The sequence below is a fragment of the Spermophilus citellus genome, assembly GCF_964194105.1.
Source record: "Spermophilus citellus genome assembly, chromosome: 15".
Lineage (NCBI taxonomy): Eukaryota > Metazoa > Chordata > Mammalia > Rodentia > Sciuridae > Spermophilus > Spermophilus citellus.
The window spans coordinates 84,247,042-84,264,990 of NC_138195.1; the positions used below are offsets into that span (position 1 = coordinate 84,247,042).

Genomic DNA, 17,949 nt, shown 5'->3' on the forward strand with positions numbered 1-17,949 from the left:
CAGGACAACTGACATTGGACAGAGTCTGCACAGGGGACGGACACCAGGTTCTGAAGCCAGGGTATGGTTGTAGGGGGCACTGAGGGACCCAGGGAGAGTTTTCCGGTGTGACCTTCAGGATTGTGCCTATCAGAAACAAGAGCTGAAGGATGACCCCCAGGCCATGGAGTGCCTGGTGCCCCCTCCAGATGGTGCCCACACTGGTCAAGAAAGGCAAGGTACCCACTCCCTGTCAGCCTTTGGAGAATCAGGCAAATCTGATTCGAGTCTAAATGTGCACATCTGGCTTTGTCGGAAACACAGCTGCCCACTTGCATGGAGGGTGGGGCTGGTCCTCTGTTTTTTGCTGTCAAGAAGGCCTGCTTTGGGAAATATGATGGAGGCTGCTGTGCCTGACTCTCTCCTACCTGCCAGGTCAGCTGAAGAGGCTGAGAGGACAGACAGGTGGGCAGATGTCGTCACCCCACGACAGCTCACACTTGCCCAGTGCTCACCTTAGGTCAGACACCTGGGACATTTTCAGAAGAGGTAATTTGTTTATGGAAGCCAGAGGCCTTCTGGGAAGGAAGGAATCAAGACCTCAACTCTTGCAACTCTTTGGATGGGCCAGGGGCTGAGGGACAGGTGTAAGAGCAGGGGAGAGAGATGAGGGAGTCCAGTCTCATGCTGAACTGGACCTTATAGCTCTTGACCTTGCTGTTGTTATCCTTCTTAGTGCTTTTAGCTGTGGTTAACCGACATAGGCCTGCAAGTGTTCTACCTGCAAAATAGCATGCTAAGTCCTTTGTGCAGGTTATTACACTTAATTCTCCAAATTTCTAGCAGAAAACTGAGGCTAGGAGCAGCTAAGTTTCCTGCCTCACATCACTCAGCAGTTATATGGCACCAACAGGCATGTGGACCCCTAAAGCTCAGTTCTCAACACCCTCAACCTTGAGGGGCTATCTCCCTCACATTACATTTTCACCTTCTTCTTGCCTAGACTCTCATCTGTTTTCTTTCTGAATTGATTCCGTGTGAAAGCATGACTCATTTAGGAGTAGCTCATTTTACTGTGACCACGAGCCAAGGATCCACAGGCTGAGGCAGTATAGCATGAAGGTTAGGTGTGCAGACCTGGCCTCAGACTGCCAGGTCTGTGTGATTCCATGACCCTGAGCATCTTTTTTCATCATCTGCTTTTTTTTTTTTTTTTTTTTTTGACAGTGCTGTGGGGATGGACCCAGGGCCTCATGCATGCTAGCCAAGTTGTCTACCACTGAGCTACAAACCCAGCCCAGTGGCTGCCTATTTTCTTAATCCTTTTAACCTGAACTGTTGGGTAGGCTGTTTTGTTATCTTATTTTACAAAATAGGAATCTGATGCTCAGAGAGGTTAAGGGAACTATCAGAGTCATATAGTCTGAAAAATTCAAGAAGAGATATGAACATTGAGAGTCTACCTCCTGCCCATACCTTTCAACAACGTTGAAGCTCAGATCAAGATCCTGTTCATTAGAGCCAGCGGATCACCATGGTGGAATGAGGAGCAAGGAGGGAGAAACTTGGTGTCTCCTCCCACTGGCCTCTGGGGGACCTGTCAATTCTTGCCCAGAAAGAAAAAGAAGCTACCCCCTAAAGAAGACACGGAGGTTAAACTGTCCTGACAAAAGACCCAGTTTGCCCAGGGAGTTTTTAGTGGCAAGAATGAGCTCATTACAGATGCAGCTTGTGCTAATAATGATAATTTGCTGAGCATTAAAATCACCTCTCTGCATCTCCCCCGGCCGACAGTCAATGCTCTAGAAATTATAGGCTAGGGAGAAACAGAAAGGAGAAAGTCTAAAGGAAAGAATTGCGATGGGGAGCTGCTTTAACAAAAGGGCTCACCATTCTGCACACTGAACTTGGTGATCTGAATCGTGAACTTGTGGAAGGGAGACGTGCAGAATTTTTGAATTGCCTTTATTCACTTTTTTTACCTCTGTCACTGGGTCGTTTGGGGTTCTGTTTCGGTTTTACAGCTAAAGCCATTTTTTTAAAAGTTGTGCCAAATGAATTCGTCACTTAAATATTGGTATGTAATACGATCCATGGATGAGAACACTTGGGACAGTTTAAGAGCCACATCAGTCCTGCCACCTCCTTACTTTCCTTGAAAATACTGCAACAGACTTGAGCCCCAAGTGGCCATCTGCAAACTGGGTTTGGGAAAAGGGGACAGACAGACATGCCTCCCATGTGGCTCATTTCTGAGGTGGGCAGAGATGCAGCCTGCATAGGAAGGTGTCTGTCTCCGGGTGTCCTCTCTGGGGCTTTGAGGTCTCTCCTTCAGGGTTTAGGGAAACTGGGAAAAATCTCAACTATTCACATAGATTTGCCCTGCCCTTTGAAGAAAGTGCTAGCTGTCTTCTACTGAAATGTGATTTTTAAAATTTAATTTCCAGAGTATTTAAGCATCTTTTTCGACAGTTCAAATAAGGATTTTAAAGATGATATTATTTCTTAATTATGAATGCAATACCTGGAGGCTGTGGAAAATCAGAGAAAACACAAAGAAGAAAATAAAAGCAATCAGTAGCACCATCTACTAAATGACCATTGTGAATATTATGGGTTAGCTCCCCCCTTTATTAAATAAAAGACATGGTGTGTGTGTGTGTGTGTGTGTGTGTGTGTGTGTGTGTGACGTAGGTTCACAGCTACTGCACATCTTAGGACCTTCCTTTTTCAAGAGCTGTATCGTATATTTCCACAACAGTATTTTCCCTTCACATCATCTTTGACATAGTAGCTCCTACTGCATCCCAAGCCCACAGGGATGGGGGTGGTGGTTATGTTTTGTGAGACCATTACTATTTACAACACCCTTAGGCACTTCTTTGTTCAAGACTGTTCAGTTCTGAGACCCTGTGGCCATCTGATGAACACTGTGGACCTGAAATGCGTAAGATTACAAAGGAAATATCACCAAAATATTCAAGAGAGCAAATCTGGGTGAAATAGCCACGTCTTTTTTTTAATTTTTAATTTGTTTTAATTCGTTATAATTGACATTAGAATGCATTTATGCACTTTGATATATCATACATAGATGGGATATAATTCCTCATTTTTCTGCGTGTACATGTTGCAGAATCACATGTTATATATATACATAAAGTAATAATTGTCTGTTTCATTCTACTATCCTTATCTCCACATCCCCTCCCCTCCCCTCCTTTCACTTCCCTCTACCTAAACTAAGGTAACCCTATTCTTCTCAGTGCCCTCCTATTGTGAATTACCATCCGCATATTAGAGAAAACATTCGGCCTCTGTTGTTGTTTTTTTGGGGGGGCTTATTTCACTTAACATATTCTCCAACTCCATCCATTTACCAGCAAATGCCTTAATTTCATTCTTCTTTAAAGTTGAGTAATATTCCACTGAATATATACACCACATTTTCTTTATCCATTCATCTATTGAAGGACTCTGAGGTTGGTTCCATAGTTTAGCTATTTCGAATTGAGCTGTTATAAACATTGATGTGGCTGAGTCACTGTAGTATGCTGATTTTAAGTCCTTTGGGTATAAACCGCTGAGTGGGATAGTTGGGTCAAATGGTGGCTCCATACTGCTTTCCCTAGTGGCTGTACCGATTTGCAGTCCCATCAGCAATGTATGAATGTACGTTTTCCCCCACATCTTCACCAACATTTATTGTTGCCTGCATTCTTGATGATTGCCATTCTGACTGGAGTGAGATGAAATCTTAGTGTGGTTTTGATTTTCTTCACTGCATGTTAAAATGAGAGTAGATTCTGAGGCTCTAGTAACTAATCGTGGAGTGAGGGGAGCATTAGCATGATTTCTAGCTGTTTGCCACACCTTCGTAGGGTACCAAAGGTCCACGATTTCTATGGTGAGTACCTGGCTGTGGTGTGTCCTTTACCTTCACAAATGAAGGAAACAATTGGAGGTCTGTAAAACGAAGATAGGACTTTTTCTTATTAAGATTTTTCCATCCTCTTGACCTCTGTCCATGGAGCCTCGGAGCCCAGGGAGTCCTGGCAAAAACTCTCGCCTTGGGAAGCAGTTCCAGGAGCAGCTTGCTGCATCTCCGGCTCTGAGCATTTTTTAAATATTTATTTTAAGATGTCAATGACCTTTATTTATTTATTTATTTATATGCAGTGCTGAGAATCAAACCCAGTGCCCTTACACATGCTAGGCAAGTGCACCACCGCGGAGAACAACCCCAGCCCCATTTTTTAGCTCTTTGATGCTGATGGCCTCCTTAGACCCCCAGCTGCTTTAGATTTCAGGGAACTGAAGGCTGCCAAGTGGAGTCAGGGAGAGACCTGTCAGTGACAGGCAGCAGTGACCAGTGCTATGGGTTGAACTGTGTCCCTCAAAAGAAGAAAGTCTTGGTCCCAGTACCTCGGAATGTGACTGGTTTACAAATAAGGTCATTGCAGGTGAAATTAGTTTAGGTGAAGACAGACTGGAGAAGGGGCCTCCTAATCCAATGTGACCTTCTAAGAAGTGGCCACATGACAACACAGACACACCCAGAGAGAACACCCTGTGTGGGGAGGGCTGAGATGGGGGTCACATGGCTTCAGTTGCCACAACCCCCCAGGAAGAGGCAAGGACTTCCCTTCCGGTGTCAGAGGGAGAGGGGGCCCTGCTAACAGCCTGGATTTGGAAATTCCGGCCTCCACAACTGTGAGGCAATAAAGCCACCAGTTGGCTCTACTTTTCTTAGGACAGTCCTGGAAAACTAATGTAGCTGTATCTGCCAGTCGGGGCCTCAAAGGGACTAGGATTCTAAGAAAGCAGGGTTGGCTGCAGGCCAGAGTTGGGGACATACCACACCAGGACCCAGCATGGCTGAGGTGGCAACAGTGCTGGACTGAGGCTTCAAAGTAGAGCCTGGCCCAGCTACAAGAGGTTCCCTTAGGGTTTAGGAAGAGAAGGCCCCACCCTGGCCTTTCTCAAGGTCAAGGCAACCTGAGAAAAACCCACAAAGACGTTTAGCACACTGAGCAGTCTCCTCTTTATTCCCACACAACAACAAGATTCGTGATTGCTGACAGCCATGCTGCAGCTCAGGGTGCAGGCCCGGAGAACTGTGCTCTTACACTTTCCTACTGCCCACTAGGTGTGGATGAGGCACCGACCCGTGCAAGACTGGCAGGCTTCTGCCACTCCCCTCGGCTCCACCTGTCCCTGGAGGTCTAAGCCACATGCTAGACCTCTGCATTCTTTGGTGAGGGCCGTGGCCCTAGATAAATCTTCGTGTTGCATGGAGTACTTAGCCTCTGAGGCGAGTCACATGTCACCGGAGCTCTGGGGTCTTGGCCCGGGGGTTTTCCAAAGGTAGGGCAGCTTCCACCTGGAAGAGAAACCCTCCACAGGAGCGGCAGGCAGGCAGCCAGCTCTGCAGACGAACACACCAGTGCCTTCTAGAACACGGTAGGAAAGAAGGAAAGCACCCTCACTCACCTGCGATGGAGAAGTCTGGGTTTGGGGGTGTCAGCTCTTCGTGCTGCAAAACTTTTGGAGAAGGAGCATCAGTTTGTGTGGGGCTAATTCCACACAGTCTAAAGTAAGAACAAAAGTCACAAAGTTACTCCTTTTAACAATAAAAATAAGAATAACACACACAGGTCCTGGGGGGGGTCGTGTGTTCATTTCTAATCCTTACAATTTACCCTAACGGTTAGGATTGTTGTCCCCTTTCCAAAAGAGAAAACTGAGGCCACAGGAGCCACCATATGCAGTGCCCATGGCGTCACCTGCCATCTCCCCCCCTCCATCAGCACCTGGAGTCTCTTAGGTCACTGCTGGACAGATGGCCTCTGGGGAGAGCGGAGCTCAGGCGGGAGCTGAGCCCTACAGACCAACGAGACAACTTCTGTACACCCACCCAGACCCACGGCGGTCCTAGTGCAGGGGGGCTCTCGTCTCTAGGTCTTGCAGCCAGTGGTTTGACCCCCACACACACTTACTCCTCGTATGATTTCAGACGTGCTCTCTTGGCCCGCTCCACAATGTCCTTGAAGTCCTTGTAGCAGTTTCTGGCCATGACAGTGTACCTCGTGGCACAACCTAGTTCAGTGACCTTGGCTCTGGGGAGGTAGCCTGCCCAGCCAGGGATCGGGGGCTCATGAAGAGGTTTCTTCATGTTCTTGCATTCTGTGGAGAGACAGATTTCTTCCTGAAGGCTCGGGGGAGTTCTGCAGAGGGCAGTGTTCTCAAGCCAGCTGGCACCCCAACAGTTAGCCCAGGGGAGCTCTTAGGCCAGGTATTGTGGGAGGGGCTTTACAAATAGTATCTCATTTAATTCTCTCCCAAACCATCCAGGTTAGCACCACTGTTACCTTCAGCATAGGAAGGAGGAGACCGAGGCCTGCAACGAGGTTCAGAGAGACCTGGCCTGAGTCACATAGCCAGGAGGCGTAGGGCAGGACTCAAAGCTGGCTCTATGTTCAAAGTCCTGGCTCTCAGACAGATCCTGCTTCCTTCTCAGATTGATGGGGAAGCGTCAGGCTTTAAATAAGGCAGGGAATCGACAGCAGCGCCAGCTTAGGAGGCTGCTTTCAGACTTTACCAAGAACCTGCTTCAGGTCATGACTGTGATCCTAGCTTGCTGGGTGACCTTGGGTAAGTTTTACCATCCCCATAGCCTCCAATGAGGCCACTGAATTGGAGGACATCCCAGGGAGCATCTAGTCGATCCTTTCTTGTTTTAGAAGAAAATATTGAAGCCCAGAGCAGGGAAGTAAGTTGTCTCGGGTCACACAGCAAGTAGCTACAGAGGTGGGCTAAGTCCCAAACTTAGGCAGAGATTCTTGGTAAGGTTTGGAAGATTTTTAAAGCACAGCAAACGTGTAAATTATCATTTGTTCTTGAAAATTTTTTGAACAATTATAGTAAAAAGAATAAAAGCAATCAGTTCCTTGCTTTTACTATAGGCTTTTAGGCCTTAAAATAATCTAGGTCAAATCGTCGCTGCAATTCCTGTCATATAATCCCATCACGGTGGTCTCCACTGTTGGTGTTCGGTGACAAACCCCTTCCTCCTGAACTGGCATCTGGAGGAGGAGGAATCAGACCCAGGGCTGACCTCAGTACCCTTGCTATGACCTCAGCCGGTGACCCCAGCTCTGGAAGCCTCCCTTCTCCTGTCTCTTAGATGGGAATGACAGTCGTGACCTCACAAAGTCCTGCGGTTGGGGACAACTGTTCCCAGGACAGAGAAACAACCAGAAGCTCCAAGTGTGTTGTGACTGGCCCAGGGCCTCTTAGTGCTCAGGCCAGCACCCTCTGGCCCGACCAGGACTGTGTCCCTCTCCCAGGAAGTGCGTCCCTCGTGTGAAGAGACTGAGCCTGTCCGTTTGCCCTGAGCCCTGGGGGCCTGGGGCTGTGCTGGGTACCGTGCTCTCTGTGGCCTGCGGGGATGTGTGCTTGGGGCCAGTCGGAGGGGCAGCTGGTTTGGGGGGCCCATACCCAGACTCAAGGGGTGGTACTTCCGAGTGTACTCGTGCAGAGCCCGCAGGACCGTGTCTTCGGAGCAGACGGGCTTCAGTTTGGGGGCAGCGTCCACTGAACGGTGAAGCTCCTCCTGCCGCTCTATGTATCGCTGCCTTTGCTCCTGGAAGCTTTCCAGGCAGTGGTCCATGTGGTCCTCGCCGGAGGTCCCCTGGCAGCTGAGGTAGGGCACGAAGCCTGCAAGAGCCGGGCAGAGGGCAGCCTTGAGCCAGGCCAGCCGGCGGGGATTGCAGAACCTGCCCCGTCGCCCCAGCTCAGCCCACCGCTGGGCAGGTCCCCGCCTACAGCGCTGCGTTTTTCCAAAGGCCATTAATACAAGCAGTGCTCTTGTTTCCACTGAGACGGGCCCTCCCAAGGCCACCCAAAATGACCTTGGAGCTGGGAAGTGAAGGCCCAGTTCAACAAAGGCGATGACAGTCATATTCTTTTATAGCAAAGCCCCTGACGTCAGCCAGAAGGCAAATGCGGAAAGCATTTAATGGTCCAAAATGATAGTCTGAGGAGTAGTTGAAATTATTCCTCTTTTTAGAGAGAAAGCTTATTTCCTTGACACTTCCCAAATGCAATTTGGGATCTTTCTTGCCGGACCATGGGGAAATTGCAGGCTTATTAAAAGCATAGACCTATTATACAAAAAGGTAAACTCATTATCTGCAAGACCCACCCCAAGAACAATTTTTCACCATTGCCCTCAAAATAACATATAATCATTACAATGAGTATGGGTAAAACACGAGTATTTATTTAAACTGGATGCTGAATCCTAAGTACTATAATATTGTCACAATAAAACCATTTTTAAAGAGAACAAATGAGAAAAACTGGTTAAGAGCTTGGTTTTAAACCACAAAGTAAATAAATAAATAAATACCTCTCAGTATTAGGGCCCAATGTTTTTGCCTTTGTCCCTAGGGAAAGAAATCCTGGCAGTGGGGTTGAAGGCAGCCCCTTCCCAACCCTTTCCCCCTACTACAAACCACCTCCAGAAGAATCTCATTAATTGACCTTGATAATGAGGAAGTCCTTCACCCACCAACCCTCAGGCAATGAAAAATACTCCAAGGTCACAGTGAAGATCACAGAAGTCCAGGAGCCTAGCCTTGGTGGCTTGCCTACCTCAGGGACTACTTGGATCTGCATAGATTTTACGTGTGTTCACATGCATATGCACACCACCACACCCCCCACACACACACACACACACATAGAGGAATATAAGCTATTTTTATTGAGTCTAGCTAAGAACTCAGGTATTTAAAAGAGCAAATGTCACAACAATCATAGGGTGGTCTCTGCAGTGGTGTGCACTGGACCCCTAGATAGACACATCCAAGTTCTAACCCCTGTGAGCCTCACCTTCCTGGGACATAGGGTCTTTGCAGATGCAATTAGGGATCCAGAAATGAGATCATCATAGATTTAGGATGGACTGTAAATCCAATGACTGGCATCTTATAAGTGAAAGGAGGGGATACAGGAGACACTAACTTAGAGGCAGAGGAAAGGCCACATGAAGAGTCCCGTGAAAATGGAGGCAGAGAACGGAGAGATGCTGCCACAAGCCAGGGGACATCTGTGGCCACCGGAAGCTGGAGGGGGCAAAGGAAGGACCCGCCCCTAGAGAGAGACATGGCCCTACCCAAAACACCTTGATTTCAGATTTCTAGCCCGAAGGACCAGGAGAGAATAAGCTGCTGTTGTTTTAAACCATCCAGTTTATGGTAATTTGTTGAAGAAGCCCTAAGAAACTATTTTACTTGAATTTTTTTTCTTGCTTGGAAGCTAAGTCATTACAGTCAGATGGATGGTGTCAAGCAGAGACTTGAACCATGTCTCAGTTTGTCAGCCCCAAAGGCTGGGCAACTGTGGACTGAATGTTCCCTAAGCACCCCTTCCTCCTGAGAACAGCTATGTGTAAAGGCTGAGGGCCCATGGGGACCACTGGGTTCGTCACCCATGGGGATGTGACAGCTTAAGTTCTCAGGAGCCCAGGAGCCTGAGGAGTAAAAGCCTTTGGGAAGGGTGACCAACTGTCCTAGTTTTCCAAGGACTAAGGGGTTCCTGGACACAGGACTAGCACTACCATGATTCCAAGAAAATCAGGGCAGTTGACTGCTTCCATTTGGGGGACACAGGGGGACATGGAAGGATGAAAGCCTTTGTGGGAGACTAGAAAGACCAGCGTGGGGAGGGTCAGGGCCCCCACTAATGTGTTGTGTCTATCTTCACAGCATTCTGTCCATCCTGGTCTAAATTTGTTCAATGGACATGAAGTGCTTCCCAGACGGGTCATGTCCCACAGGGTGCAGCCTAAGTTCTTTCTCTCCATCCACCAGAGCCATCTGTCAGCCATCTGCAGCCCTGGGCACTCTCAATGGGTCCTACAACCTGGAGCCAGTTTGCCTGAGAGGCACGGACAGGGGGCCGAGGCAAGCACAGGGACCAGTGCCACAGTTCCCCTGAGTGCTGTCACTCACCACTGTAGCCTGGTGTGACCGGAGGACGTCTAATGAAGGTCTTGGAAGTCTCCATGATTTCGCTGTCTGTTCATGAAGGGAAGAAGGAATAAATTGGTTTCCTTAAGTCTCTGCCTCAAGTACTTACTGTGCCTGTGCCAGAGCCCTTGGGAGCAAAGAATGGCTTTGCCAGGGGCTGGGACTCAGAGGCGGCACCAAGCTGGCAGACAGAGCTGGCTTCAGTTACCAACAACGACCTGGTTCCAAGGGGCATCGCTTGACATGCTACCTTTAGATAACCTTGCAGATCACTGCCTACAAGTGTCTCCCTTCCCAGGGAGGCCCCTCCCTCGCCCCTGTCCACCCAACAGTCATGAATGATACACACACTGTGGTCATGAAACGTGACAGAGGTTGGGAATGTAAAGATGAACAGGACCCAGGAGCCCTCATATAGGGCTCATGAACCTCGGGGGAGGAAAGAGACAAGGCCCCCACCCTCCAGAGCTAGTTCTTTATGGAGGTGGAATGTGGGTGCAGTGGTAATGTCTGCCACCACTCCCTTTAGCTCCACACCATTTGGCAATGTCTGGAGACATTTTTTGTTGCCACAGCTTGGGAGATGGGACGCTTCTCATATCTAGTGGCCAGGACGCTGCCAAACATCCTTCAAGAAACAAGAAAGCTCCCTGCAACAAAGAATCGCTCGTCAGTTCTGGCTCATAGAGATCAGAAAGTCCCAAAAGGCTGGCATGGAGTCCAAGGGGAATACAGGGTGGCGGGGGATTGTGGCAGTACCAGTTTATGTGCCTGTTGTCTGTGAATCAAGATTTCTTCCCCCCTCCAGGTCGCCAGTGGTTTCCCCAAAAGGCCCAAGGTCTGCATCTCCACGCTGTGGATGCTGCCATGCCCTATTCTGCCCACAGGTTCATCTCTAAAGCAATGCCCTTGAGGTCAAGAGAAGGGGCTTTCAGGTGGAGGGAGGCCACGGTCCTGGGTTCCTCAGCGGTGATGGGAGAGGCATAGCAACCCAGCCCCAGCAGGTTGACAGCAGTGAAGACCCAGCTGACCCAATCATGGCAGTCTATGCCTGGGAGGAGGGACTGGCCGTGAAGCGATGCCCAGTACACACTGTCCACCTGCTACCAAAATTTTTCTCCAAGCTTTACATGTGCTGACTCACCAAATCCTCTCCTCAGCCCTGCGACACACATGTGGCACCACTATTCTACCCATTTCCAGTCGAGGATGGAAAAGGCACGCCCATTTCTAGAACACTGGCTCTGCAGACAAGGTGGAAGGGAGCTGCATTCTTGTTGAATCCCTGCAGTGTCCCTCAGGGTAACACCTATTGGGGTTCCCATGTGAAAGATGATTTTCAAAAGGCACAGAGAGATCAAGTAACATGTCTGAGGACTCTGGAGTGAAAGCAGACATGAAGGATGAACTCCAAACTCTCAGGGGCAAGATGGGTCGTCCAAAAGTGTTGTGCTTGGATAGGGCCCAGCATCCAGCCTGCCTGGAGGAGGTGGGTAGTGAGGAGCTTGGAGAGGAGGGGCCCTGAATGAGGGCCAGAGGAGGGGGCTGGAAAATGGATGACATGGACACCAACCCTTCCCTGCCACCTCCTTCCCACCCCAACCCCTGCTCTCACCTGGGCGGACTTGGACCTGGGCCATGCACTGGGCCAGGCCTCGGTTGTCCTGGGCCTTGGGCCATCCAGGCCTCTGCCTCATCCTCCAGGCCTCCCGTCCCATCTCCTGGGCTCCCACTGAGGACTCCTGGTCTCCACCAGCCTCTGATCTCCAAGCCTCCCACAGCCTTTGTGAGCTCACACCTGGGCGGGGCAGGGGGGGTGGAGCCTCAGGCCCCAGAGCCTGCCCCTACCCCCCCTCCCTTGGGGATCCACCTCCTCATCCCCCTCCTCATCCCCCTCCTCATCCCCCTCCTCATCCCCCAGCATCAGAGATGAGGTGGGCCCAGTGAACTTGAGGGCACTTCAATGAGCACCCATTTAGTACAGCCTTGAGTTTGAAACAGACCTTCACTCAACAAATACCTGCCCTTGGAGCCCTGCACAGAGCCTGGTCCCCCATGGGAGGGTACCGCTCGGGGGTCAGAGCCGCCATTCTGCTGGTGTAGAGACAGTGGGAAGTGGGCAGAGGAACGGGCCCCCTTCACTTATGGATAAGGGCTAGTCGTGGCTGTGTGAGGAACCTGTGGGCAGGAGGAAGCCTGAGGAGGAGGCGAGGCCTTGTGTCCCCAGTAGCCTAGTAACAGGTGCCTGGCTGGGCCCAGCACAGCCCTAACCCCTTTCTGTCTCTAGGAGGGGCTGGACTTTTCAGGCGCCCGGTGCAAGCAAAGGAGCAATTTACCAAAATGAAGGGCTGCCTGGGAAGTCGAGTCACCCCTTTCTAGCCGCAATTTATGGGAGTGAAGAGAGCTGGAACCTGCATCTCATTGGATTGAAATCCACCAAGATGCTGCCCAATGACCCAGACAGGGAAAGGATGGCCGAAGCCCCGCTGCCTAGTGGCACTACTGCTCTCCCAGTACCTGTCTGAAGTTGGTTCGGGGATACCTCCCAGCCTTCTCCACCCCACTCTCCTGGAAAGTGAACTTCAGGTGGAGCCAACCACCAATTTTATCCTTCTTGTGGTCCTAGGACCCCCACCTCTGGCCCTCTAGAAGCTTCTAGAGGCAACTCAGAGTGATCCAGGTGTGGATTCTGGAGGCATCCCAAGGCTCTAGTTGAAGCCACTTTCACCTGCTAGGATGCCAGTGAGCACGGCACTGTCCCAGGCCTTCTGTGTTCTTTAGTGACTTTCATTTGGGTGCAGTGGAGTTGCCCGTGGCCACTCTGCATATGGGCCTACTCTCTGGCTAGAATACTTTCTTCCTGTTTGGAAGAAAACAGGGTTCTGTGGACATGAATGGAGCCTTGGTTCCCAGGAAAGGAAGGGCCGGTCATGTTGGAATGACTGTTAATAAAGCTTATTGCCCTCTAGGAAAGACCCGGAAATCATCCTGGAGATGGGGTGGATAGGGCATCAGTAATGACCCATCTAGAATTCCACATACAAAAACAAAGTGGGGGTAAAAAAAATCCTGGGCCATATGAGATCCAGAGTTTTACTTTATTAGACATCAGTGAAGATAAGAGAGTTTGCAGACACAGTCCTGTCCAGTTGTGAACTGCTGCGACATTCTGTGAAGTTTGGATCTATCTTGGAGTGAACAAGACCCTGAATGGCTGAGATTGTAGAACAGTGTTCCATAATTCAAGCAGATGAGAGGTGTTAGTGACAGGATGGCCAACGACTTTTATACTAGTCATCCACTTAAGTCATTTCCCAGCATCTGTAGGCAGCTTACTCACGGCAATTACATCTCTACAATGTGAAGTTTGATCTTGGACTAATAATGCGTTTGACTCCTGTTTAAATTGGTGCATGCGATTCTTTGCTACCCTGGCAATTAACCAGACCTGGACTCTAAAAGCTAAACTTGGTCTAAATAACATTCTAAGGGTGGGGCAGGCTCTGTAATCTGGACTCAGCCAACACTCTGCAAATACACTCTTGTGATTCCTCCTCTTTCCTATCATGTCTGTAAGTTGTCTGTCATTCATTAATGCCTCCTGCATACAGAAAAGGCAGTGACAAAGGACATCAACAACTCTGCTTCCAAGAAAGGTGACTATCAAATAATATGCCAGGAGCAACTGAGTAATGGGTCAGGACCACAGGCCTTCTAGAAACCTTCTAAGATTAGGAAATGTGTCCAAGTGTACTTATCCAGTGCTCTTACTCTAAAATATTTCAATAGGGGAAAGGGATGGATTTGGGAGTCTTGTCTAAGGAGTTGGATTACTAGGGCTGCATCTCTGGGGCCAGAAGAAAGTCCTGCAAAATTGCCACCCCTTCTCTATCATCAATTTGCCAACACCGTAGATTTCTATCAGTTCATTGAAGAGAACTAGTAGACAAGGAGACATCCTTAATTCAAGGCAGGAAGAGCTTTGCGTTAGCAGCAAACAAGGGACTTGCCTCATCCTTACCCAACAGAAAAGCTTGGTTTATGTACCACTTGGTTCCTGCCTTTGACCCTGGTGAACTGAAAACATCCACACATGGACCACACTTTGTCCTCAGAGTCACTACTTTGCCCCACAAGTACAGGTTGACAACCCAACAGAATGCAAAGAGTTTTCATAGGTTTTTCTGCACAGTCATATTTGGTTACCAAACCAGAATGTTCAGCTCTCAAAGTCTGGACAGGAGAATTGATACATTACGCTCCCTTAAATATAGCTCCTGAATCTTTGGAAAGAATGTGCATGTGGAAGTTGGCGAAAACTGAAGAAGCTGTTGATCCAAGTGGTCCAGGTGTTCAGAGTATTAGCTGACCCTAGGGCACCTCTGCCTAATGCTCAGTCTTGCACACATAATCCATCACTTGGTATCGGTGCAAATCAGTGGTTAGTGAGAGCAATTAAGAAATGAAAATATGAAATATTAAGGGCAGTGATATCAACAAAAATCAAAGAACATTTTCCTTTTTTAAAATAAGAAAAACATTGTAGAAATAAAGATTCTGTACAAGATTTCAACACTGTATGTACATAAAATTATATTACTCATAACTAAATGGAAAAGTCTTATTTGCAGACTATGGCTGGCAACACCAAAGAGGGACACACAACATTAAGCTTTTGAAGCAGAGCAGGCAGCAGGAGACCCCGAGAAACACACCTTGGTGCCTGGCTATGAAATCCCATGACTCAAGTTATGGAACTGGCTTTCTCCAGTTCTGTGGCTTATTCATGTTTCACTTTCTAGCAGGGAAATCTGCAGCAGGCGAAGTGAAAAAGAAGATGGGCTAAAAAGAAACCCGAAGTGCTGCTCACAATCTGCATATTGGTGATGGTTTGTGAATCCAACTTGCATTCAAAGCGCATTCCCTCGTTCTCCGTTCGCTATGCATGCCTCCAGTGACTTGAAACCGGAATGACTTCCAGCAGGTGGAAAAGACTGCTTTGAACAGACCAGAAGGACTGTGCTTCAGATCCTTGAGTCTCTGTCCTCAGTTGGCTCCTGAATGTTGGCGAAAACTGACTTTGGGTGGTGGGGGAGGGAAAAATGCAGACCCACTGGCTGACTTTCAGGACATCTTTTCCCTGCCAGACCACCTAGTGAGAATTTAAAGGGCCATCCTAGGTGACGGAGCCCCAACCCCACTTATCAAGAGGACAAGGCGTGGGGTCCGCCCTCTTCCCTAAGAAAATTCCAAAGGGAAGAACAGAGGGCTCAGGCTGTGGCCTGTGCTTCAGCTTTGACAAACTAAAGTTAGGAATTCTCAAATTCCAGCTGAACCCCATTCACTTCTGGTATACACTACAAACGCAGATTCTGGACCCCTTCAAATTAGCTTCTGCTTAAAAGGGATGGGATCCAGGAACCTGCTCTAAGCGAGCACCCAGACGATTCTGACGCAGGCAAGCCACAGACATGCTTTAGAGAACAACTGGCTTGGTAAGTGGATGGAAATGGAGAATATCATGCCAAGTGATAGCCAAGCCCAGAAGCTCAAAGGTCAGATGTTTTCTCTCATATGCAGAAGCTAGAGTGAAATAAAGGAAAGGATAACATAAGAAACCATCAAATGCAAATTAATAGGCGAATGAAAGGAAGTTAGTAGAGGAAGGAAATGGGGAGGGGGAGGAAGGATGAGAGGGAAAGGGGGGGATCATGAACCAAAATCAATATCCATGCCTGTATGAGTTTGTCTGGATGAACCCAATGATCATAAAGCTCTAATAAAAAAGAGAGAGAAAAAAGAAAACAATTGGCTTAATTCATCAAGTCTAGATCTACACATGAATTTAGATGGATTTGAAAAACTGGAGATTTTTAATGAAGCATCTCATAGAACAGACTCTCCTTTGACATTTCACCAATGTATTCCTTTCACAAGATGGAAATGAATGGTCAGAACTCTCAGGGGGATGGAGATGAGCAGGAAGAATGGGGGCTAATTTAAAGTTTGGATGCTTTTCAAGGTTAAGGGCTATTCTGGAGTAGGGGACTAGGAGATGTGAACAAAGCAATGGCAGCCTCATGTTCTCACAGTGAATTCCTCCAAGATTCACTAGAATTACTTTTGAACTCAGAAATCAGGATTTGGCATTCTGTGAGTTAGATCACAACATTTGTAGTAGTTTCCCCTCATCCATGGTTTCAGTTACCATGGTCAACTGTGGTCCAAAAATATAGTAGAGTACAATGAGATATTTTGAGAGAGACCACATTCATATAAATTGTGTTACAGTTGGTTTGTACGATTTCCTTATTTTGTTATTACTATTATCTCTTACTGTGTCAAATTTATAAATTGAACTTTATCACAGATTTGGAGATATAGGGAAAAAAATAGTGTGTGTATATATAGGGTTTGATACTATGGGGGGGGTTCATGTCTCTACTGGGGATCTTGGAATGTATCCCCCACAGATGAGGGGTGAATACTGTGATTTGGTGTAAGGCAGCAACTCTTCAGTATCTTTTTCCATCAAAGCAAATTTTTACCTGCTGAAAAGCTGAGGTGTTAGCATTCCTACTCCCCAAAATCCTAGTGGGGTAGCCAAGGCTATAGTTATTTTTCCCCAAACCTTCTTGGAATTTAAATTATCTCAGAACCTAAAATAGCGCCCAGTGTAGGCAGTCTTCTCCCACCAGCTGACGATGCTCCAAGTTCCCTCTGAGTCACCGCTGTTCATTCCAGGATGAGAAGAAACTGACTACAGATGGGTGGCATTTTATATTGACTGCTATCCAAAAAGAAAAAGAAAAAAAAAACCTAAAAAGAAAAGATCTCAGACGAAGATTTTCTCCTGACTCAAAGATCTCATTTCAAATCTAGAAAGAAGGCAATAGGGCATTCTAAGTTCTACTTGGCAGAGATCTGTTCAAAGCAAGGCTCCACCACTGCTGCAGACTGTACCGATCCCCTTGTCGGGTGGTTGGTGCATCATTTTGGTACCTGTGAAAACTAGCTGCGCTTCTAGGATCCTTGAATTTCCTGTTCCTAGACCTCAATCATAATTTCTGACCGCTTTTCTGACTCCAGTGTACCCTCCAAAAATCCCTAGTTGTTTCTCACCCTGGTTGTTCTCCTGCTAAAGTTCAGTTGGGCAATGGCAAGGGTCAAGGTCAAGGTCAGGACAGTCAAGGATAAGGTCAGCAGATGCAGATGAGCTGCTCCTAGGGGCAGGCGGCAGGGAAGGATGGTTAGTAATTTAAGAAGTCGATCCCCACTTTGACACTCTTTGAGGTGGCTATGTCGATGGCTGTGGCCTTGATCTCGGTGTCCCCGAACTGCATGAGGGTCTGGATTTCCCTCCTGGCAGGCACTGCTGTGCCGCTGGTCCCCGTGAGATCCAGGCGGAGCGTGCCACACTTCTTCACCCCTGGGTCAGTGATGAAGCTGACGGTGTCATGCTCAGAGCTGTAGATGTTGATGACAATGACCAGCTGAGAGGGCTTGGCCGGGGTATAGCTACGTTTGACCAGCTCTCCCAGGGCCACCGACTGGTCGGCAGAGATGAACTTGTCAAACACGTCGGTGCACCAGCGAGTGCCGTCCTTCACCAGCAGCTTCTCGGGCGGGTGCTTGCCCTCCACGTAGCGGTTCAGCACGCCCACCCCGTAGGTGAGCGGGGACCTGCGCACCTTGATGACGGCGGGGTCCAGGCCGAAGAGGACGGCGCCCTTGAGGATGGTGAGGCCCACGTCCTGGGGGATGATGATCCGGCACTTGTCACCAAAGGCTGCATGCACTGCCTGCTGCAGGAGGGGCGCCTCGGCAAAGCCACCCACCAGGAAGAGGAACTTGACCGTGCAAACCTCTGGCTTCTGAAACAGGTCCCCTGAAAGGGAAGAAGATGGAGGAAGGTCACAGCAGCAAAAGCCAG

At 48.5% G+C, this 17,949-nt stretch overlaps 2 protein-coding genes across 4 annotated transcripts in view; both read right to left on the bottom strand.

The window, feature by feature from the left end:
* Positions 1–5,974: 5,974 nt before the first annotated feature.
* SPMIP5 (sperm microtubule inner protein 5) lies at positions 5,975–10,053 on the bottom strand (the record flags this gene model as incomplete). The annotated part of the gene is made up of 3 exons (XM_081268109.1): positions 5,975–6,165; positions 7,480–7,698; positions 9,999–10,053. The coding sequence occupies 3 exons, from the start codon at positions 10,051–10,053 to the stop codon at positions 5,975–5,977; spliced, it is 465 nt and encodes a 154-aa protein (XP_081124235.1).
* Positions 10,054–15,579: 5,526 nt separating this feature from the next.
* HSPA12A (heat shock protein family A (Hsp70) member 12A) overlaps positions 15,580–17,949 on the bottom strand; it is a 149,325-nt gene continuing 146,955 nt past the window's right edge. For all 3 annotated transcript variants that reach the window (XM_081267960.1, XM_081267961.1, XM_081267962.1), the window contains one exon: positions 15,580–17,904. In XM_081267960.1, the coding sequence (XP_081124086.1) occupies positions 17,267–17,904 (638 nt within the window). In that variant the 3' untranslated portion in view covers positions 15,580–17,266. The remainder of the gene's footprint in view (positions 17,905–17,949) is intronic.